The sequence below is a fragment of the Numida meleagris genome, chromosome 2, assembly GCF_002078875.1.
Source record: "Numida meleagris isolate 19003 breed g44 Domestic line chromosome 2, NumMel1.0, whole genome shotgun sequence".
Taxonomy (NCBI): Eukaryota; Metazoa; Chordata; class Aves; order Galliformes; family Numididae; genus Numida; species Numida meleagris.
Genome location: NC_034410.1, coordinates 65,641,768 through 65,660,347, shown reverse-complemented (window position 1 = coordinate 65,660,347; position 18,580 = coordinate 65,641,768). Strand labels below are relative to the sequence as shown.

Genomic DNA, 18,580 nt, shown 5'->3' with positions numbered 1-18,580 from the left:
AGGGGCAAGCAAAGCTCTGTCCTCCCCTGAAAACACACAGCTGGAGAAAATTCAGACCATGGAGGCAGACCCATTTCCAGTGACATTTTCAGCAAATATTGACTCTTAAGCTTTTATTGTCCTTTAATATGCATATATTCATGCTGTGAAACTGTGCTGAAGAACTCTGGGAAGGTGTGTGCCCTCACCCACATTAATCACCCAGACACTTCATAACTACCTGGATTACAGGAGAAAGTGACTCATCTACTGATGACACTGGATAAAAGCAAGAGGAGAAAGAAATCCCCAATTCTCACACCTCCTTCCTCTGTGCATAGTAAGGAGGCACTCGGCATAATACAAACCCAGAGTTGGAAGGGTAGCTGTGTGTCAGAGCCTAGGCCTGCCGCTGCGGGCAGCAAAGGCCATGTAATCCCTGTACATGTCAGCTGCTAACACTCCGATCTGAACCCAGTTCAGTGCCAGAGGGAGAGGTCTGCTTGGTCTCTCTCCTACTCATGGGAAAAATACTTCTGCCAATGTGATCTGCTCTCTCTTCAAAGTTTCCACATTGCTTACGTGAGCAGTTCTACCCCCATGCAGGTTTTCTGTTGATAGGTGAGTCTCTGATAATTTGAAAATCACGCCTACACTCAGCTAGGAGCTAAATGATGGATTATTGTGGTGCTCATAGTTCACTTGTCAGTGTTCTCCCCAGATCTGTAATCAAGCACAGTATAGTGTGGCTATGTAGAGGAAGCATCCTCAATAAATGTACTTCGGTGGTAATATGCTTTTAATAAGGCAACTCTGTTCACCTAAACAGTACTAGAGAGAAGAAACTTCAGGGCAAACAAAGGTTTGAAAGTATCTCTGAATAAAAAAAAATAATTGAGGAAAGGTGACAAACCTAAGTGTGTTTGCATTTTTTTGTGACACAAGCATCATGCAGGTTGTTTTGAGTCCTACTCACAGCCTGGCAAAAGGAACCTGGTGCAGTCACTATGGGCACCAGTGATGAAGGAAGAACAATGTTGTCCCTGTCCTTGTGAGGAGGCACTCTGAACCACAGTGCACACGTGTGGGTTCACAATATTGTCTTCCTGGAAGAACTGGATTACAGATGCTTCAGTGAGAAGTAATTAATCCAAAGCATAGTCTCTCTGCATCTGATTTATCTGTGCTATACCAAGGCCAGTTATGCCCAGTGCTAAGCGTTCCGAGCAATGTCTTTAGGGAAAAAGGTCAGATGCTAAATGACCTGATTTCAGCACATGGGATCTTTCATTTCCTGTTCTCCAGGTTAAAGGCTTTGTTCTCACTGAAAGCTGGCAGCTGTTTGGTTGCCTATTGTTTCAAAGTTGTTTTATTTTATTTTTTTTTCCCTGGTGAGATGTATACCCCAAACAAGAACAAGCTCAATAAAATAAACGAATAAGATTAATTTCCTGTCTCTTATTAGAAATAGTCACTGGTGAGCAACAGTTCTACATCACCAGATGTCTGCAGAAGGCTGAATTGTTACTGTACGTGTTGAAGCAGCGTGTTGGTGTGTGACACCATCCCTCATGCATCTCAGTGCAAATGCCTTGGGAATAAAGAGGAAAAAAAATAGAGGTCAGCTTGCCACTCTTCAGTTTGTGTCTCTTTCAATATAATCATAGAATAACACTTGATTATTCTAAGTGCTATTGTAGTTGCAAATTATCGTGCCATTTATAACTGTCAGTCTGATCTTTACTAGAAAAATACTGAAAAATATTTTTGCCTGTGACTTATTTCTATTGCTAAATAATAATCTAGACCCAGATACGAAAGGAATACAAAAAGTTCTGTTGTATAGACCTACTTACAGACATTGTGATTTTACCCTTTGTTTTTTCTAATTGTGCCGAGGAAGCAGGTTGTTGTATTGAAATAAAGGCGTACAAATAACCTGTTATTGGCTCTCTCCGAGATCTCAGGCTTGCTGTGAAAGCCGTAGCTGGGTTAAAAGGGGTTGCACCTTTTGTGACTGGCAGCATAATAAAAACTCCCCAGTTTATTCTGCTCGTTATTCAGTCCCACTCATAGTCGATTTCCTGTGTGGTCTCCAAAGCAGGAAAGCATTAATTGCAATCAGACATGTCCTGAGTGTCAATGCATTATGGAGATAAAACAAGGAAAAAGACTACAGTAGTCACTTGGAGTCCGTGAAGGAGCTGAACTAGTTCACAGCACTGTGTTAAGCAGCAGGAGTGTACCTTGCCCCAAAAACGAGCCTGTCCAAGGGGTGGGAGGAAGGAAGCTGTTTGTCTTTTCCACTCAGCAGCGTGTAGGAACAACGCCCCATGGGAGTGGCAGAGTGAGCCGAGACCTGGGGTTGAGAGCAGATGGAATGACGGGAGTGTCACCGGACAGCTGCGTCCCTCCTGCACACCGTGTGGCCAGGTGGTAGCTTGTGGGGGGTGGGCTGCTGCGTCCTGGTGCCCCGCAAGGCCTTTGCTTGTGTTTCCCCTCAGGGAATGTTGGTGACTTGGAAAAGGAAGATGAAAGCTCCTCTGTTGCTTTGTCAGTAGACTGTGGCTTGTCTGTGTTAGGAAACTTTGGACTGCAATAATGACGTTTCACTTTGCACATCCCTTGTTCCTATGTTATTTTGTCTCTGTCTTTTTTCTGAGACAACGTCATGACAGGAGATGTCCAACTCGCAGGGAGCTGTAAAACAGCTTTGATTATTTTTTTTTTCTGGGGAAGAAAAATACTGCTATTGTTCTGTTATCTTTTTAACTTGTTTAAAATACAGGTCGCAGTAGATGTGTGTTGAAAATTCTTGGAGGTCAAACCGGACAAGACTAATTCAGCGGCAGGTACATGTAGGAGATGCACAAGCTGATGCAGTTAGCTGTCATTCAGTCAGACTCAGGAAAATGAACTGGGAGGCCAAGCTCCAGTGCTTGTCCCTTGCAAACCTCAGGTACCTAAGGCTCAGCATCTTCTGCTTTTCAAGTCAGCATCTTTTGGTTTTCTGCTTCTTCATGGCTGGGCCATAAGTAAGATCCAGGTAAGTGACAGGCACTCCCATAAATTCTAATGTGAAGATAGTATAACACATACATAAAATAACTTCAGAATGTTATTTGTCTTCATATATTGCATCCTAATGTTATTTTAACGTTATCTCCAACTGTAAATTAACCTCAAATATCCGTTCTCTAGGTAAGTAGGACTGCCCTGTGAGCCACTCAGTTACTGGAGCCCATGTGGACTCCTTTCTTTGAAGCATGGCAATTCCAGCAGTGGTTATTACTTTCATGGCACTATTCTCAGAAATCAGTCATTTCTCAGCAGCAACTAGGTTGGGCAGAAGGGTTCTGTTAGGCTACAAAATGCCAGACCTCAGCTATCAAAGAGAAGTTACTGAGTGGAGAGTAGTAATGTTTACGCACCTTCAGCCTCACAGTGTATGGTTCTTTCTCCTTTCACTGCTTATCTTTAGAAGAAACCAGCACACTCACTTGTCTTTGTATTTCCAGCCTACCATGGTGATGAAGCTGGCAATGGTGATTGGAGGTGAAGGTGGTGAGCTGTGCTCTTTCAAGGCAGCTGAGCTGTCGGCCACTCCCCACCAGTGTGTATCCAGAAGCTCCTGAATCACTCCACAGAGGGTTGTCTTTGGTAGACCTGGGCCTGAAGGAAAGTTTGCTCCTGCAGAGGCAGCAATGTTTAGCTCTAGATTACCTGCAGACACCTGAGAAGAGTCTGGCAGCCAACATTACTGCAGATTTTTATCAAAATTTCTCTCATAGTGTAAGGCATAATTAGATATGTGACAGTAATAGTCCAGACTACTCATTTTAGCCAGCTGTCCTCTATGTTCTTTGAATTGCTTAAACATATCCACACCTTAATGTTTATTATGAATTCACTTATGGTAAAGCATACAAATTTTATGTTCACTGTCTGGTAAATAAATGAAGGTGAACCCTACTGCATCACAGTAGAAAGGAAAATAAAATTTCCTTTGAATAATAAGAGTCTTTTGGAAGGACATATTGCTGAGATCTGATCAGGAAGCTGTGGTGTGATTTATACTCAAAACAAAACAGGAATGTGTCGTTCCAGAAAGAGATAACAACTCCTCAGTTGCCACTGCCACCAAGGAGGCATGATGTCGTCATGTCGGGGAAGACACATACTTTGGTTTCCTAGCCCTTTCATTTGTCATTGTAGCAAACTTGAAAGCAAGCTCAATAATCTTTGTTTACTTTTTTTGTAGCTCACCAGTAGTCTAAGGGCACACAGGGCCACGTGGGATGGGTGAGGTGTGGACAGGAGCTGTGTCTGCAGATGGCGGTTTCCTCATGAAGGTTGACTTGGACTCCAGGAATTCCTTGTTAGCGTGGTGGGCAGCTAGACTCTGTGATGGGAGAAGCAGTGTGGAGCAGGGTAGGCCACATTTTCCTTGCTAAGGACTGCATGCACGTTTCCAAATCAAATAGGCCTGTCAAGCTGCACCACCATCTCTCCCTCTCCCTTTTCTCCCTCCTCCCCATTGGATTCATCTGTAATCATGTGGCCACTGTGGCCTGAACCCAGCGGTTCCCATTCTGGAGATGCTGGAAAGGAGCTGTGGCTTTCTCCTCCCTCCCGGGTGGAATCTTCTGTTTGAGAGCAACAAGATGCACGGACATTTCTCCTTGAGCATGAGCTCCACTCTGGCCTTGGGCTTTTGAGGTAACCAAGTACACCATACAACCCGCACAAAGACAACACCGAGACACCATCTTAATGAATACACAGACGCAAAGTGCTGGGTTGCCCTCACACATTTTGGTTGCCTTCCCTGTCTGTCTTTTTCACAATTACAATTTTTTACAAATCGCAGCAATTCCAATGTACCCTGGAGCACTGGTTTTGCTCAGAAGGTCCTTCAATTGCTCCTTCACTCCTGTACCCTCTCTTTCAGCGCCTTTGCTCCCTCTTGTCTGGTGCCTTTTGTAGGGCACTTGCTGCAGGCAACATGCCGAGGCTGCTGTTTCCTGCTGGAGCATGTTGTTGTGTTCAGTAGCTGGGCAGGCAAAGACAACTCTGGTGTGACTCATACTGCTCCTCCAGTTTAGGAGTTGCTTGAAGAATGATTAAGGGAAAAAAAAAAGAAAAAAAAAAGCAAGAGTGTGTGCGTAATTAGGGCTGGGAAAGTGGGAGTGGTGTCAATGAGCAGGTAAGCTAACAGACTCTTCTGCTCAGCAAGGTTTCACCACAGGTCTCTAGTTCTTCGTGTTGGACCCATTTCATTGATTCATTTACCAGGATTATACCCTTGCAAAGTAAGTACAGCATTTTTTCTTCCTCTGGTACTTTGACGCCTAACTAACAGTTATAAAATCTCCGACGTGAAACGTAATCGCATAGAGTGTGCAGGACAAGGAAGTTCGTACAAAAAGGCAGCATGTGAAATTAAAGGTGGAAAAAAGCCTTCTCAAACTACAACATTTTGGTTTTGTCCCAACATTGCTATGTTTGTCCGTCTACATTCCCTACCCCTGAAAAGATTCATTGCAAACGGTGAGTGGGGTCTGTCAGGTGAGATTGAGAAGACATTAGGAATTATTAGAATATTTAGACTACCTGTTGACTGTTTCAAATGGCTTTCCCTGAATCAGAAAAGCAGGCTATGTATGATGCCACAAAAATGCTCCATGTCTCTTAGTAGGTGTAGACTGTTTTGGAAGTTTACAAAGGAATATTCTTCTCATTTTCTGCATGGGTTTGTATGCTTTGCTCTGTTTGCTTTGACTAATCCTTGCTAATTTAGAGGACAAGAACTTAAGTCTACTAATTACCTACTTTATCTTCACTGTGCTCATTCAGTTGGAAAAATTCACTGACTATTGAGGCACAATAAAGTGTATTCTGAAGACTCATTTCTCTCTTTAATTCCTGGCGTGACTCTCTCAACTGTGTTGCTGATGGTGCTTTTTCCACAACCCTATGGACACTTTGATCTCACTAAAGTAAAGCATCAGTCTGATGTTTTGTGTTCCTCAGAGAAACATCTGTACAGAGGAAATCATGTCCTTGTCACAGTTTTGTGTAGCCTGCCTGGTGGAGAGCTGCTATTTGTGTAGAAGTAGGAGGAAGAGGCTCACAAGAGTTTTTTTCCTTTATATTTTGTGTTTTCCAAGCAAGAGCTCCAGTAAGGTCATGTTAAATGAGCTAATTTCAAGGGGGAATGCCCCACTTGTGAATAAGTGTGCAGGTTCTTTCATATCGTTTTTCTTAGCTGAAATGACTGGAGGGTGTTCACTCAGCTCCTGAGCTGTAGCCCTAGTGCACAACCCCCAGTACGAGCCTAGCTTGGATAGCCACCACCCTGTTTGCCCCGGGTGTGCTCTCCTGCAGGGCTCCTTAACTAAGACAAGAATAAAATAAATACTTGCTCTGCTTTATCAGATGATTCTTACCATTCAGCTGACGTGACTTGTCAGGTTTCCACAGAGATGTTGCTGTCATCCTGATTAATTTTTAGAGGATAAGCTACATTTAGCTTTTCTCTTAGTAACCAAATATTAAACATAGCCCTTCCCTCTTTATTTCTGTTGGCTGCATTCAGAAGTGACAAAGCAAATGTAGTCTCTTAGGCTAATAAGCACCTTTAAATTATTTTTTTCTGAACTGATTCTAGAACCTCTCAGCTTCCTCCTGTAGCTGAATGCGATTCTCGAACTCTGTGGCCCCCGTCACAGCTTTAAGCAAAGCTGGGTGGATCACAGGCTGCGTGTGCTTAAAAGGTGCCACTGTGCCGCAGGCCTCACAAAATGCTGACTTGCTGCTCTTCTGGGAAAGCAGGGATTCAGCCCGAATCCAAGCAGCCTTTCTTAAAATTTCATTTCCAATTTTGTTGACTCCTCCCTGTGTGAGAGTTTCCTGTGATTACTGACTCAGGAGCTGTGTCTGGTTTCTAGGACTGTTGGTGGGCACCTCATGGCCTTTCGTCTTGAGGGGGGCCTCAGCCCTTCTCACTCTACCAGAACTTGCTGTAATGGGGTCACTGACAGCGTGGGGTGCTCAGGGCTTTAAAGAGGTTCAAGATTTTGTAATATTTAATACAGTAAATTCCTTTCAAGCATATGAATGTCATGAGCTCCTATGTATCGTATGTCATTAATAAATGGAGCATTAAAAAAGAAGAGTGACCAGATGCAGTTAAAAAATATGGTGAGATAGAGATTGTTCTTTGCTGTCCAGACCTTATTGAAACAGCAGGGTGAAACTGAGGGTTTTTTTTTTCACCAACAAAATCCTCTGAATGTGCATTATTTCAATAGTAGCACTATAAGAAACTACCAGGAATAGATTCTCTCAGCATAACAAAGACATTGAGAAGCATCATCAGTTACTGAGGGAACAAAAGGTCTGTAAAAGGTTCACCACAAAGTACCTCCAGGTTTCCTCCCTGAAAAGGAACATAGAAACCTCACAGAAAATGATCCAACTTGAATGCTATCAGAAAAGAATTTCTACATCCTGGTGCAGAATTTCACTGGTGTAAGGAAGAAGAGCATCATTTAATTTTGCAAAATTTCACAATTAATTTCCTTACTCTGAATCTCTTGCCATCCAGCAGAGTGAAACACAGGTAGCACATGCACATTTTAATATCACTGTAAGTCATTTGCCAATATAACTGAAAATGCTGATGTTAGAAAGGCAGGATTGCATTTGTAGCACGAAGTAGGAAAGGAACACGAAATGTTTTAAAGTTATTATGATTGCATATTGTTTCTTAGCCTGTAAGGAAGATCTGGAAGTCAAAATAGGATCAGGCCAGCCATTATTAAGGAAGGATATTTTACTCCACTAGTAAGTGAAATATTTTTCAGGTGAACTGCACGCATCATTCTGGCATTGTGAGGTTCTGCGTATTGTTTATCTTCATGAGAGTGGTAGATGTTGAATGACACGTTCTTAGTTCCTTGGGTAATTTTCCACTGTCTCCTCAGTGAGAAATGCCTGGAAAGTTGGTATTTGCACATTTTTTCAATTTTTACTTAAGACAGAGGAAGTATACATACGGACTGTGTGCTGCTGGACCTTAAAGGGCCCCTAAAGAGGATGAGTTCATAGGGAAAAATAAGGTAGGCATCCCGTTCAGGGCAGTTTATTTAAGGTACACAGAAGTGCGTGTCTGTGTTGAGCAAGTGCAGAAAGGCATTTTAAAGGATGATTTCACATATGCTTCTTTGACCTGTTGTTCCAGGTGATTCCCTCAGCAGCAGTCCCAGATCTTTATTTTTTCTGTCTTTTGCCACTATTTTGCCCAAAGCTCTCTCCTCCCTTGACGTATGCAGAGTTCATAGTTTCTGGCAAGCTTGACTTTTCTGGTAATTAGTTGCTTTTATATGTGAGAAGCTGTGACCACAGGAATGACATAGATGCTTGCAGTGCTGACTGGCACTTCGTTCTCACTTTTACATCCATAAAATCTCTGAGAACATTTCCCAAGCCTCTGACACCAACTTGATTCCTGCTGACACTGTAGAACGGGATCTCCCAGGGTAATCTTTCATTACCAAGCATCTTGGGACACTGCAGGTCTCCCGGGAGATGGACAGACCCATTCTGCTTGACAACCATCTTACTGGAGTCCTCTACGTGTTGCAAACACCCTTCTCTTCATTTTTTATTTGGGAATAACTTTTTCCAGTGCTATATATTTAACTTTTTCCTCCTCAAGATGAATTGCTTTCTTTGCACTGGGAGGCAATTAGGAAATACTTTGTTGCCAACACCAAGAATCAGAGCACTAGGTGAGAGGACGCTGCTGGGTAAGTGTGTTTTTCAAATTTGTATTTGAAAAGCCTTGGTTTTATGCCAGTATCCTTTTTCACTTAATTAGATGGTGCAATACATTTCAGTAACCTTTTGTACAGCGTCTTTTCGCTAAAATTCAGCCAGGTGCCTTACTAAATATATAGAATATATACGTATGTAAGTTAATGAAAACAAAAATAAAGATGTTTATTTTTAAGAAAGCCTTTTTTAATCAAACAAGTCTTACATGGAAATCAAAGTTTTCTCTGTTGTGTTGCAGACAAAATGCTCTCCTGTTCTGTTACTCCTATAAAAACATATAAATACCACAGATTATTTTGGAAATCTCTGCTGTCAACTGCCAAGACTGCCACAGCATCTCTATACAATGATGTCTGATATTCAGCAAAGTTTGGACAGTATGACTCATGCTCTTGAATGCAGATTTTTGTCATTCAAAATGCCATTCCAAACGGAGATGAGAGTGAGTGGTCAGGAGCAGGTCTCCTTGCTCTGGAGACAGTTCCCTGCCCATATGCCCCCCTCTTCTCATTTCTGTCTTCTCTTACCTAACTGCTCCCATCTGGTGAGATCTTTTCTCATCTGATGTGATCTAGGCTGCAAAAGGTTTGAACCAGGTAAATATTTAAGACTGTGTTATTAAGTAGCCAGTCATTTGAGATAAATTCCTGTCCTTAAGGTGCTTCTTGGAAGATCAGCAAACCTCTCACCAAGGTAATGCTTCAGAGAAATAACTGACTTTCCTGTTTGCATCTTCTGTGTCAGAGCCTGAAATGTTGTTGTAAATAGATATCTGGATAAGAACAGAACTTTTAATTACCTTTCCATGCCATATAAATTCCAATATTTTGCCATTTTTATCCTGGGGAGAGCAAATGTTGAAGAAACTTTTTGGGTTCTATTTGAAATCTTTGCCCTTTTGAAGTCCCTTGTAGTATTCATCTTTTCCTTTTCCTTTTTGTCTCTTTCAATGTATGGAGCTGTTGAACACCAATTTATCAGACTGCCTTTCCCTTTCTTTAGGGACGTGTGATTTTTGGGGTAGAAGAGTGTCAAAAGCACTGTGCCAAAGGACTCATCATTGTCCGTGTCCTTGCTGGACTTAAGCCCAATATGATATTGACTGAAATTCTATGCTTTACCTTTGTTGTCTATAATCTACACAAGCAGGGCTACACCAAAGTGCAGTTTTAGATCTATGAAAGCAGTCTGGAAGATCGTAATATTCCGTGGCATTCCCAGAACATGGTCCAGAACATCTGTCACTTGGCAACACCTTTTCCATTTCTGACTGCATAGATCAGCTAAGAGCCCTGCGGCAATTGCAGTTACTCTGAACTGCTAGGAAAATATTTGCAGTCATCATTGGAAATGATGAGTACGCACATAGCAGTATTTATGTAGGAGGCTAAGTACTTAAGAGTTTCTAGGATGATCTCAACCAACAGGACCAGACAGCTTTCTGGAGACTTCTAGCAAGGGTAGGGAGAAGAAGGAATCACCCCTTAGAGAGAGGACATGTACCACAGCTAAAGCTGTAATGAACAGTTAGACGTGAAACAAGAGACAGGAAAGACTGTGAGACTATTAAAGGCCTATCAAAGCACTAGCAGAGCCCAGAGCATAGGGTAAGTACCTTATAAGTCAGCACATTTGAAGAGCATCAGTTAAAAACAGATTAAATCCATATGTGATTCAATGTGACTTGATATGTGTTGGTCACCCTCACCAACCCAGATTTCCACAAGTACGTCTGGTAATACTGGCTCCGCATAGCACGCAGCATTGCCAGCTGTCATTTGGAGGTAAGGGCTTTTATTGAGCGACTCGCATTACCTTGGTTGGGCATGGATGAGACTCTCCTCAGGAGCTGCTGGTGGGCTCTGAAACCGGGCAGGATTGGTCAGGCCTTTTTCTCCTCCCACTGTAGGCTCAAGCTGCCCAGTCCCTATACTGATGTCCAGATTCCTTCAGCAAGGAAATCGGTGACCTGCCAGCCCCACTGCAGCAGGAGCTCACTCTGTGGGTCATCTTTATCCTTTTCTGTTTCAGGATGACGATGGATGCTCTGCAACTAGCAAACACTGCCTTTGCTGTTGATATGTTCAAAAAGCTATGTGAGAAGGACAAAACGGCCAATATTGTCTTTGCCCCACTGTGTACCTCCACGTCTTTGGCTCTGGCATATAAAGCTACAAAGGGTGACACTGCAGATCAAATGAAAAAGGTGAGCTGTCAGCATCCCTCTCTGTAGCTGCAAAATTATGTGGCTATCAGAAGTGGCTTTCCTATTTATTCCTGTTAATACTGTACAGGAATGCTGGTTCCCTTGTAAGCCAGGTGGAAAACTGTCTATCCAAAACGCCGGAATGGTTCCACAATCCACGGCTCCACACAACAAAGAAGGTTGAAAATCACTGGCATGTGTTAAAAAGCTTTCTCAAGCATTTACAAGGTGGAAGGGGACATGGCAGAGTCCTCAACAGTTGCATTAAGGCCTTGACTCCTTTCAGCAGAGTGCTGATTGTGGCTGAAGGTCACTGCTGAAGTCACTGCATTTTCTGGATAATTTTTTTGTGGTTATTCAGGACTGCCTAAGCTTAACAGGACTGGAAATAATTTTGCCATTACCAAGTAATCTTAGCAGTTCTGCCTGTGCCATTTCCCCTTTCTCCTGCAGTACAGCTAAGAGGAAGATAATGCAGTAGGAAGCAGCACAGCCTGAATAGTGGTTTGCCTTGCAAATAGCTCTAGTTGCTCAAGGGCTTTACAGCACCACAAAGCAGCATCATGGTGATGGTGCAGTGGGCTTATTGAGGTCGTCCTGTGGCACGGAGAGGCTGCATGACTGCCTCTGTGAGAGCCAAGATTTATGTAGCCTCTTCTTATCCCAGTGCCCACAGTCTCTGCAGTTACCTAAACGTGAATGAGAAGCAAATTCAGCCTGCATTTATATGCTGATTATTGCCTGGTTCTCAGGGGCATTCCACATATTTGAATGCATTTTCCTTCCTTTAGGAGTTCCTCCCTGTACCTTGTTTCCCTGATGGCACATTGCTGCAGCACAGCCTCTGGTGCCTCTGCTCGTCCTACAAATTGCAATGAGCCTCGTGCTATTTGCACAGCAACAAAGCGATATACCCACAAAGGCCTGCCAGGCATTTTCCCAAATAGGATTGTTTTTTTTTAAAAAAAAATATTAAAAATGAATTTTAGATCTTATTTCTAATTTAAATGACACCCCAAATCTTACTCACCATTGCAAAATTCAAGCACTGTCTTTCCAATGGAAGAGTTTAAAATATTAACCTGCACATAATTTCATTTTCACTTATGTCTGCAATTTGCATTGAACCATCCCATAATATGTGAACATCCACATCCACAAATAGAGTTCTGTTACACAAGTGCACTTATGTTTCACATTTCTCAAGAGGTAATTTATCGTGTCTGTAAAGACATGGCATGTTCAGGGAGAAAGAGCAGGAGTGAGGCTGAAAGGGAAAAGGAGGTCACTAATGCTGGCTGGGAAAGATGAGGAGGGTTGGGCAAGCTGTTTTTAATGGAACATGCACCCTCAAAGACCTTGCAACAGGAATGCACCTAAAAGCAGAGAGCTTTAGGTAGTTTTAGAACAACTCGAACTGGGCATGTCATTCCCAGAAGTTGGGAGGTGGGCCTGGAGCATGTCCAGAGAAGGGCAACAAAGCTGTGAAGGGTCTGGAGCACAACTCTTATGGGGAGCAGCTGAGGGAGCTGGGATTGTTCAGTCTGGATATGAGGAGGCTCAGGGGTGACCTTATTGCTCTCTACAACTGCCTGAGAGGAGACTGTGGTGAGGTCGGGGCTGGCTTCTTCTCCGAGGTAGCATTAATAGGATGACAAGTAATGACCTCAAGTTGTGGCTGAGGAGGTTCAGGTTGGATATTAGGAAAAATTATTTTCTGCACAGGGAGGTGTTCAAGAAATATGTAGATGTGGCACTGAGGGATGTGGTTTAGTGGACATGGTGGTGATGGGTAGACAGTTGGACCAGATGATCTTAGAGGTCTTTTCCAACCTTAATGATAGTATGATTCTATGAATCTTTAGATAATAAAAAGAAAGGTACTCAATATTTTGTTCTGTTCATTATCAGGTGCTCCACTTACAAGACGTCAAAGATGTTTCTTTTGGATTTCAAACAGTAACTGCAGATGTTTCCAAACTCACCTCTTTCTTTGCACTGAAAATGGTCAAGCGGCTCTTTGTAGACAAGTCTCTCAGCCCTACCACAGTAAGTACTGCAGAAAAGTGCTTGAATTACTTGACCAACCAGACTTCAATGTTATTCAGAATACATTCTCTCACTATAACCTTTTACTTGACTAGACTCAGATGATGAACAGCATAATAAAAGTTTGTAGGAGGATGATTGTTCCGCTTGACCCCAAGCAATGCAGCCATTGCCACTGTTGCTATTCTTTCATTAATATGTTTTAGGTCAGTAGGCGCAGTAGGTTTTGAATGCAATGTGACTTCTATGCCACATCAAGGGCTTTGCAACATAAGTATGACTGAAAAGGGTTTTAAATAAAGATGGTGGTGGAAGTGTGTATCTAGTTCACACACCCAAGTAATTACTGCATAAAGAGTAGTTCTCTTAATCTAACTGAGGAGGCACAAGCCTGGTTATTCAAACAACACAAGTGAGGAAGGTGTTATTTGGCCATGAAACTTAAGGACCTTGCAAACAACTGAGAAAAATGTTGTGTTTGTTTTATTAAAGTTGCCTTTGAATAGGGTCCCAAGCAAGGTAACTTCAGCCTAGAAGTGACATTTCAGAAAACTCACAGCCTGCTTAAATGGTGTTATAATCAGGTTGCCTGTTCTTTGGAGCCATCCACAGCAGTGGGCATCTCATCTGACAAGGACAGGCACATTGTGAGCAGCCTGTGGCCTTTGTCTCGTCCCTTTCTTTCGCCCAGGTCTAGACTGAAGGCTGCCTTATCCTTTCAAACTCAGGTAGCATGTTCACTCCAGCAATACGAAAGTTACTGTAGCAGCCAGTGTAGCTGGATTGAAGACAGTCTTGGGAGCAATCTGCTGAATGCAGCTGTGCATTCTGGCTGTCACCTGCTGTTACTTACTAGCTGTCCTTTATAATAAATGCTCCAGATACCCCACAATGAAGCTTGAGGTACTGGTGTTGCAGACTGTGTAAAGAGTCATCTAATGAACAGCATTTAAGGGAGGTTAGCTTTGGTACCTTGTGTCTTTCAGGACTTCGTTAATTCCACAAAGAGGCCTTTTCCGTCGGAGCTGGAACTAGTGGAGTTCAAAGAAAAAACTGAGGAAACACGACAGAAGATCAACAAATCTCTCTCGGAGCTAACTGACGGTGAGTAGGGCCTAACCTCGGGGTTGCTGCTTACCTCTTTGAAGAATGATATTTTTGTCCTCATGACATCTCCTAACTATTGCTTTTAGAAATAAATATATAGTGAAGGCAATGGGACTACACCTATTATTTGGATTCATGAGGATTAGCCATGTTAGCATATTTTTAAATCATTTACTTTACTACTGTGGCATTTCTGGAAGCAGACCTTGCATTTCATCTGTTTTCTCATTTGTTTTCATTGGGCAAAGCATCTCATTTGTTTTCATTGGGACAGTTTGGGAGAATGACAGCTCCTGGCTGTGGAGCTTCACAAACATCTGACATCAGTACGTCAAATCCCGGCCCCGTTCTCTAATGGAAAGTGTGTGCTGGACTCTGAATTTCAGGCTGTTAATTTGTAGCTCATCTCAGCAGCACAGCTGATTCTGACCACAGATGAACATATATCTCTTACTTGGAGACACTCCTGTGGAAATAGGACTGCAGGACTTTTCCTGCAGTACCTTTAAGCCACTAAGTCACAAGAAGTGCCTCTCTGTGACCATTAGGGCTCCCAGGCAGAACCTGCCCCATCTATGTGGGTAGAGGTCTGGTATGCCGTGCTCAGGGCAGAGCTTATGTACACGCTGTTCATAGGTAGCTTCAGGGTCGTTTGTTGCCTATTGCCCTCATGTGGTACAAATAAGAATATATGGGTGCCTGAATCACATCTGGTCCATCCCAAGGTGACATAGGTGCCCACGGGGAAGTACTTTGCACTGCCTGGGTGATTTATGCATGAATGGAGACTAACATCCACAGCACTGTGAATTCAGTATCTTAAGGCAGTGTTTGAACAGACACAAAATAAACTGAGGGAAAGAATTCCATTCTCTTTTTGAAATCCATGGCACTATTTGGTTATGAACTGTAATTAGATAGTTAGCGGTATTTCTTATTTGGGTTATTTTATTCTCATTTATCACTCCAAAAGTGAGTAGAAGCTAAACTGGAACTTCCCTTGAAGTCTTGCTCTCGAAATGAGAAATATTTTTTCACTTCTATCTGTTGAATTTCACTTACGTTTCAATACCTTCTTTAAAGTACTAAACAAAAGCAGTCAACAAATTTTTGATTCTATTTTATGTAAACCAAGTAAAAATGTCATTTGGAAGATCTGTCTTGATCCCAAATTCCACTTCAAACGTGAAACTACAGCTAGGGAACTAAATGCTTCTATTTGGGAATTTCCCTTTCTAATTAAAATTGCTATCTGTGAGTTTGTGAGGTGCAGGACACAAATATTTTAATTTAGTAAAGTGTTTCCCTGTTCTGTGAAAGCAACCGGTATGTTGATAATTGATTGTATTAATGACCAGCTTAACCATGTTCACAGGCAAAATGGAGAATATTTTGAATGAGGATAGCGTAAGTGACCAGACCCAGATCCTCCTAGTTAATGCAGCTTATTTTGTCACAAACTGGATGAAGAAGTTCCCAGAAGCAGAGATCAAAGAATGTCCTTTTAAAGTCAACAAGGTATGTTCTGAAAAAAAAGTACTGCTTCCACTCAAATAAATGTTTGCCAGTTTTGTGCTAAGGGAATTTCAATGAGAGAAAGTGAGAAATGTTTGTTACTACCATGGCATTCTTAGACTCTATCAAAACCTATATGCTGTTGGAACGGCACCTAACCCAGTTTTCTTGTTACATTGCTAGTTTTAAGCTGCCAGTGAAACAAGCACAAAGGGTCACTGATTGTAGGTATTTTTTTCCTTTAAAGCACATCCCCAGTGTGTTGTATTAAGTACACTTTGTCACAGGAAAACTGCCCCCCTTAAGGTACCAGCAGCTTTCACTACTAGAGTCTTACAGCTGATTTTGTTACTTGTGAAAGCCAACAAATTCCACAATGGTAATCAGTGTACCACTTTCAAGCAAGCTTGCAAAATTTCCTCTCTCATCTTCTCTGTGAATTAAAAGGAGTGCTAGATTGTTTCCTCTTGTGTTTTGCAGACTGAAACTAAGCCAGTGCAAATGATGAATCTGGAAGCTACTTTTTGCCTGGGTTATGTAAAAGAGTTAAATGTTGCAATCCTTGAACTTCCATGCCTTAACAAACATATAAGCATGCTCATTCTGCTCCCCAAAGACATTGAAGATGAGACGACTGGCCTGGAAAAGGTGAGAGAAAAAAGGAGTATTGAGATGATGCTTTTCATGGATAGCTGTGTCCGTTAGCTGTGTGTAGCCTGGGTAGGGACTGTCTTTCTTGGATTCCTTCATTAGGTTGTTGCGCCAATTACACAGTGAATGCTTGTGAAGAGCCAGTAGTCGGAGTTTTAACATTTAATGGAGTTTCTCTGGAAGTCTGTTCTATAGATTAAATAATCTTTACATCAGTGTAACCGAGAGTGTAAGTTAACCTTGAATGCTACAAGCAAAAGTTGTCTTTTGGACTTCCTTTTTTGAGGCTTGATAGGAGTGATGAGTTCAGAAATGGTCTTTTTGTTCCCACTTTCTTTGGACTGCACATTAATTTCCTTTGCTCTTTATGTCCTCAGCTGGAAAAGGCACTGACCCCTGAGACGTTATTACAGTGGACCAATCCCAGCATGATGGCCAACACCAAAGTGAATGTATTTCTTCCAAAGTTTAGTGTGGAAGGTGATTATGACCTGAAGCCACTTCTGGAAAGCCTCGGCATGACAAATGTCTTTAATGAGAGTGCATCAGATTTCTCTGAGATGTGTGAAACCAAAGGTGTGGTTTTGTCGAAGATCATTCATAAAGTCTCCTTGGAAGTAAATGAACAGGGTGGCGAGTCTCTAGAGGTACCAGGATATCGGATTCTGCAACACAAAGATGAATTTAAAGCTGACCATCCATTTATCTTTTTGTTTAGGCACAACAAAACTCGCAACGTGATTCTTTCAGGCAGATTCTGTTCCCCTTAAGCAGGGAATATTAATTATGAAAAAACCATGATTACATTTATGGTGATGCATGTTCCTGTAAAGCTTGGTATCCTGACTATCACCTTTGAAAGGAATTCTAAGAGGTTCATATATCAGCAGGGTAATACAATGTACTCTACATATGCAGCAGAACTAGTTTATCTCCTTTTATTTAATCCTCTTAAGCTGAAGGATTCTCACTGTGCAGAACACATGATATTTTACTAAGAAGTATTCCACCCTCAGCCACAAGTATATTTTGTTCCTCTGTGACATCTTTTTCCAAAACAAAGTGAACAGAGAGCCTGTTTTTGAAAGACAGGGAGCTGGAAAAGGCTCTGGGAGGAAGAGCTGTGTTCCTGTTCCCCATCCAAAGTACTTTCCCTTGAGACTCATACTCAGTGGATTCCTAGTGCCTAAAAGGGGAAAATGTGGACGTGTGTTGTGATAGCCCTCCTCTTGTACCTGGCTATAGTCTGGTGATCCAAGGTGGCCTGCTGGACCCTGCTAATACACAGTGAAATAGTGCAGCTAAACAACTCAGTTTGCATCTGTGAAACAGCAGCTGCACATATGGACGCAAGAGGCAATAATAAAATGCCCAGAAGACTCTTCCGTGTGAGCTACATCAATTCATAGGCTGGCGAGGTTGCACTCTACTGTGTGAGATTTTTTCACTCATTCTCCTTCAGACATGGCAGAGGTGACCAATTCACTGCAGCTGAGAGGACCTCTGTTGCATATATCCAGAGAAAAAGAGGGTCATGCAGTTCTAGGATAGAAGTCACTTGGATTAATACTGAAAGTTCCACACTCTTCAGATACAGATTTTCTGTTCCTTCTGGATTCAGCATTAAGGAGGCTCCACACGTTTACCTAACCTCTGGGATGCAAGAAACAAAGAAAGATTTTGACTTGAGTGAGATTAACATTGTAATTACCAGTCTCCAAATTCCATATGAAATCATGGTAATTAGTTTTCATTTCTATCTAAAGACTGCCTGCTGCATATGTTCAGTACTGATTTACCTAATTACTGTTCAGAATAAAGCAGTACAAAACCTGTGTCAAATGTCTGCAGTACATCCAGTGTCAGTCTGTTCTCCTTCACTCAACCTCCAGTAGATGATAGGAACAGAAGCTGACAGATTCACCCAGGACACAGTTAAAATAAATATATAAAGAAACTGCACCTGTGTCTGAATTGCCCTTTTGGACCACATGATAGTAGCTCACAGTTAAGGGGTATGTTACTAGTTGGTCAATATATGCAGTGAGTTCAATTATGCGTCTTCAAAAATGGGCCATTTTAACTGAGTATTCCTCTTGGTTCTTCAGATCTGAAAGAACCTAGAAAGAGATTTCTAAATGGGAACATGCAATCTTTAACATATATTCCTTTCTTCTCTTACCAGAGAACAGCACAGTGGGTGTTACAGATTTGGAGAGTTCTGTTTTGATT

The 18,580-nt window shown here is 42.1% G+C and overlaps 1 protein-coding gene across 3 annotated transcripts; it reads left to right on the top strand.

Moving 5' to 3' along the window:
• On the top strand, nucleotides 1,860-18,267 carry SERPINB5 (serpin family B member 5). Of its 3 annotated transcripts, none has more exons than XM_021388319.1 (7): nucleotides 1,860-2,412; nucleotides 10,852-11,026; nucleotides 12,938-13,075; nucleotides 14,062-14,179; nucleotides 15,558-15,700; nucleotides 16,178-16,345; nucleotides 16,726-18,267. In XM_021388319.1, the coding sequence occupies exons 1-7, from the start codon at nucleotides 2,360-2,362 to the stop codon at nucleotides 17,116-17,118; spliced, it is 1,188 nt and encodes a 395-aa protein (XP_021243994.1). In that variant the 5' UTR covers nucleotides 1,860-2,359; the 3' UTR covers nucleotides 17,119-18,267. The 3 variants fall into 3 exon arrangements, with proteins under 3 accessions (XP_021243994.1, XP_021243995.1, XP_021243996.1); XM_021388320.1 differs by lacking the exon at nucleotides 1,860-2,412 and adding an exon at nucleotides 2,436-5,291; XM_021388321.1 differs by lacking the exon at nucleotides 1,860-2,412 and adding an exon at nucleotides 2,436-10,427.

Excerpts from the sequence above, each read along its gene's own strand:
- SERPINB5 (XM_021388319.1), top strand. The coding sequence starts at position 2,360 with ATGACGGGAGTGTCACCGGACAGCTGCGTCCCTCCTGCACACCGTGTG. Across the intron at positions 2,413-10,851 it reads CCTGCACACCGTGTGGCCAG|GATGACGATGGATGCTCTGC; the intron begins GTGGTAGCTTGT and ends TTTCTGTTTCAG. Across the intron at positions 13,076-14,061 it reads AGTCTCTCAGCCCTACCACA|GACTTCGTTAATTCCACAAA; the intron begins GTAAGTACTGCA and ends TGTGTCTTTCAG.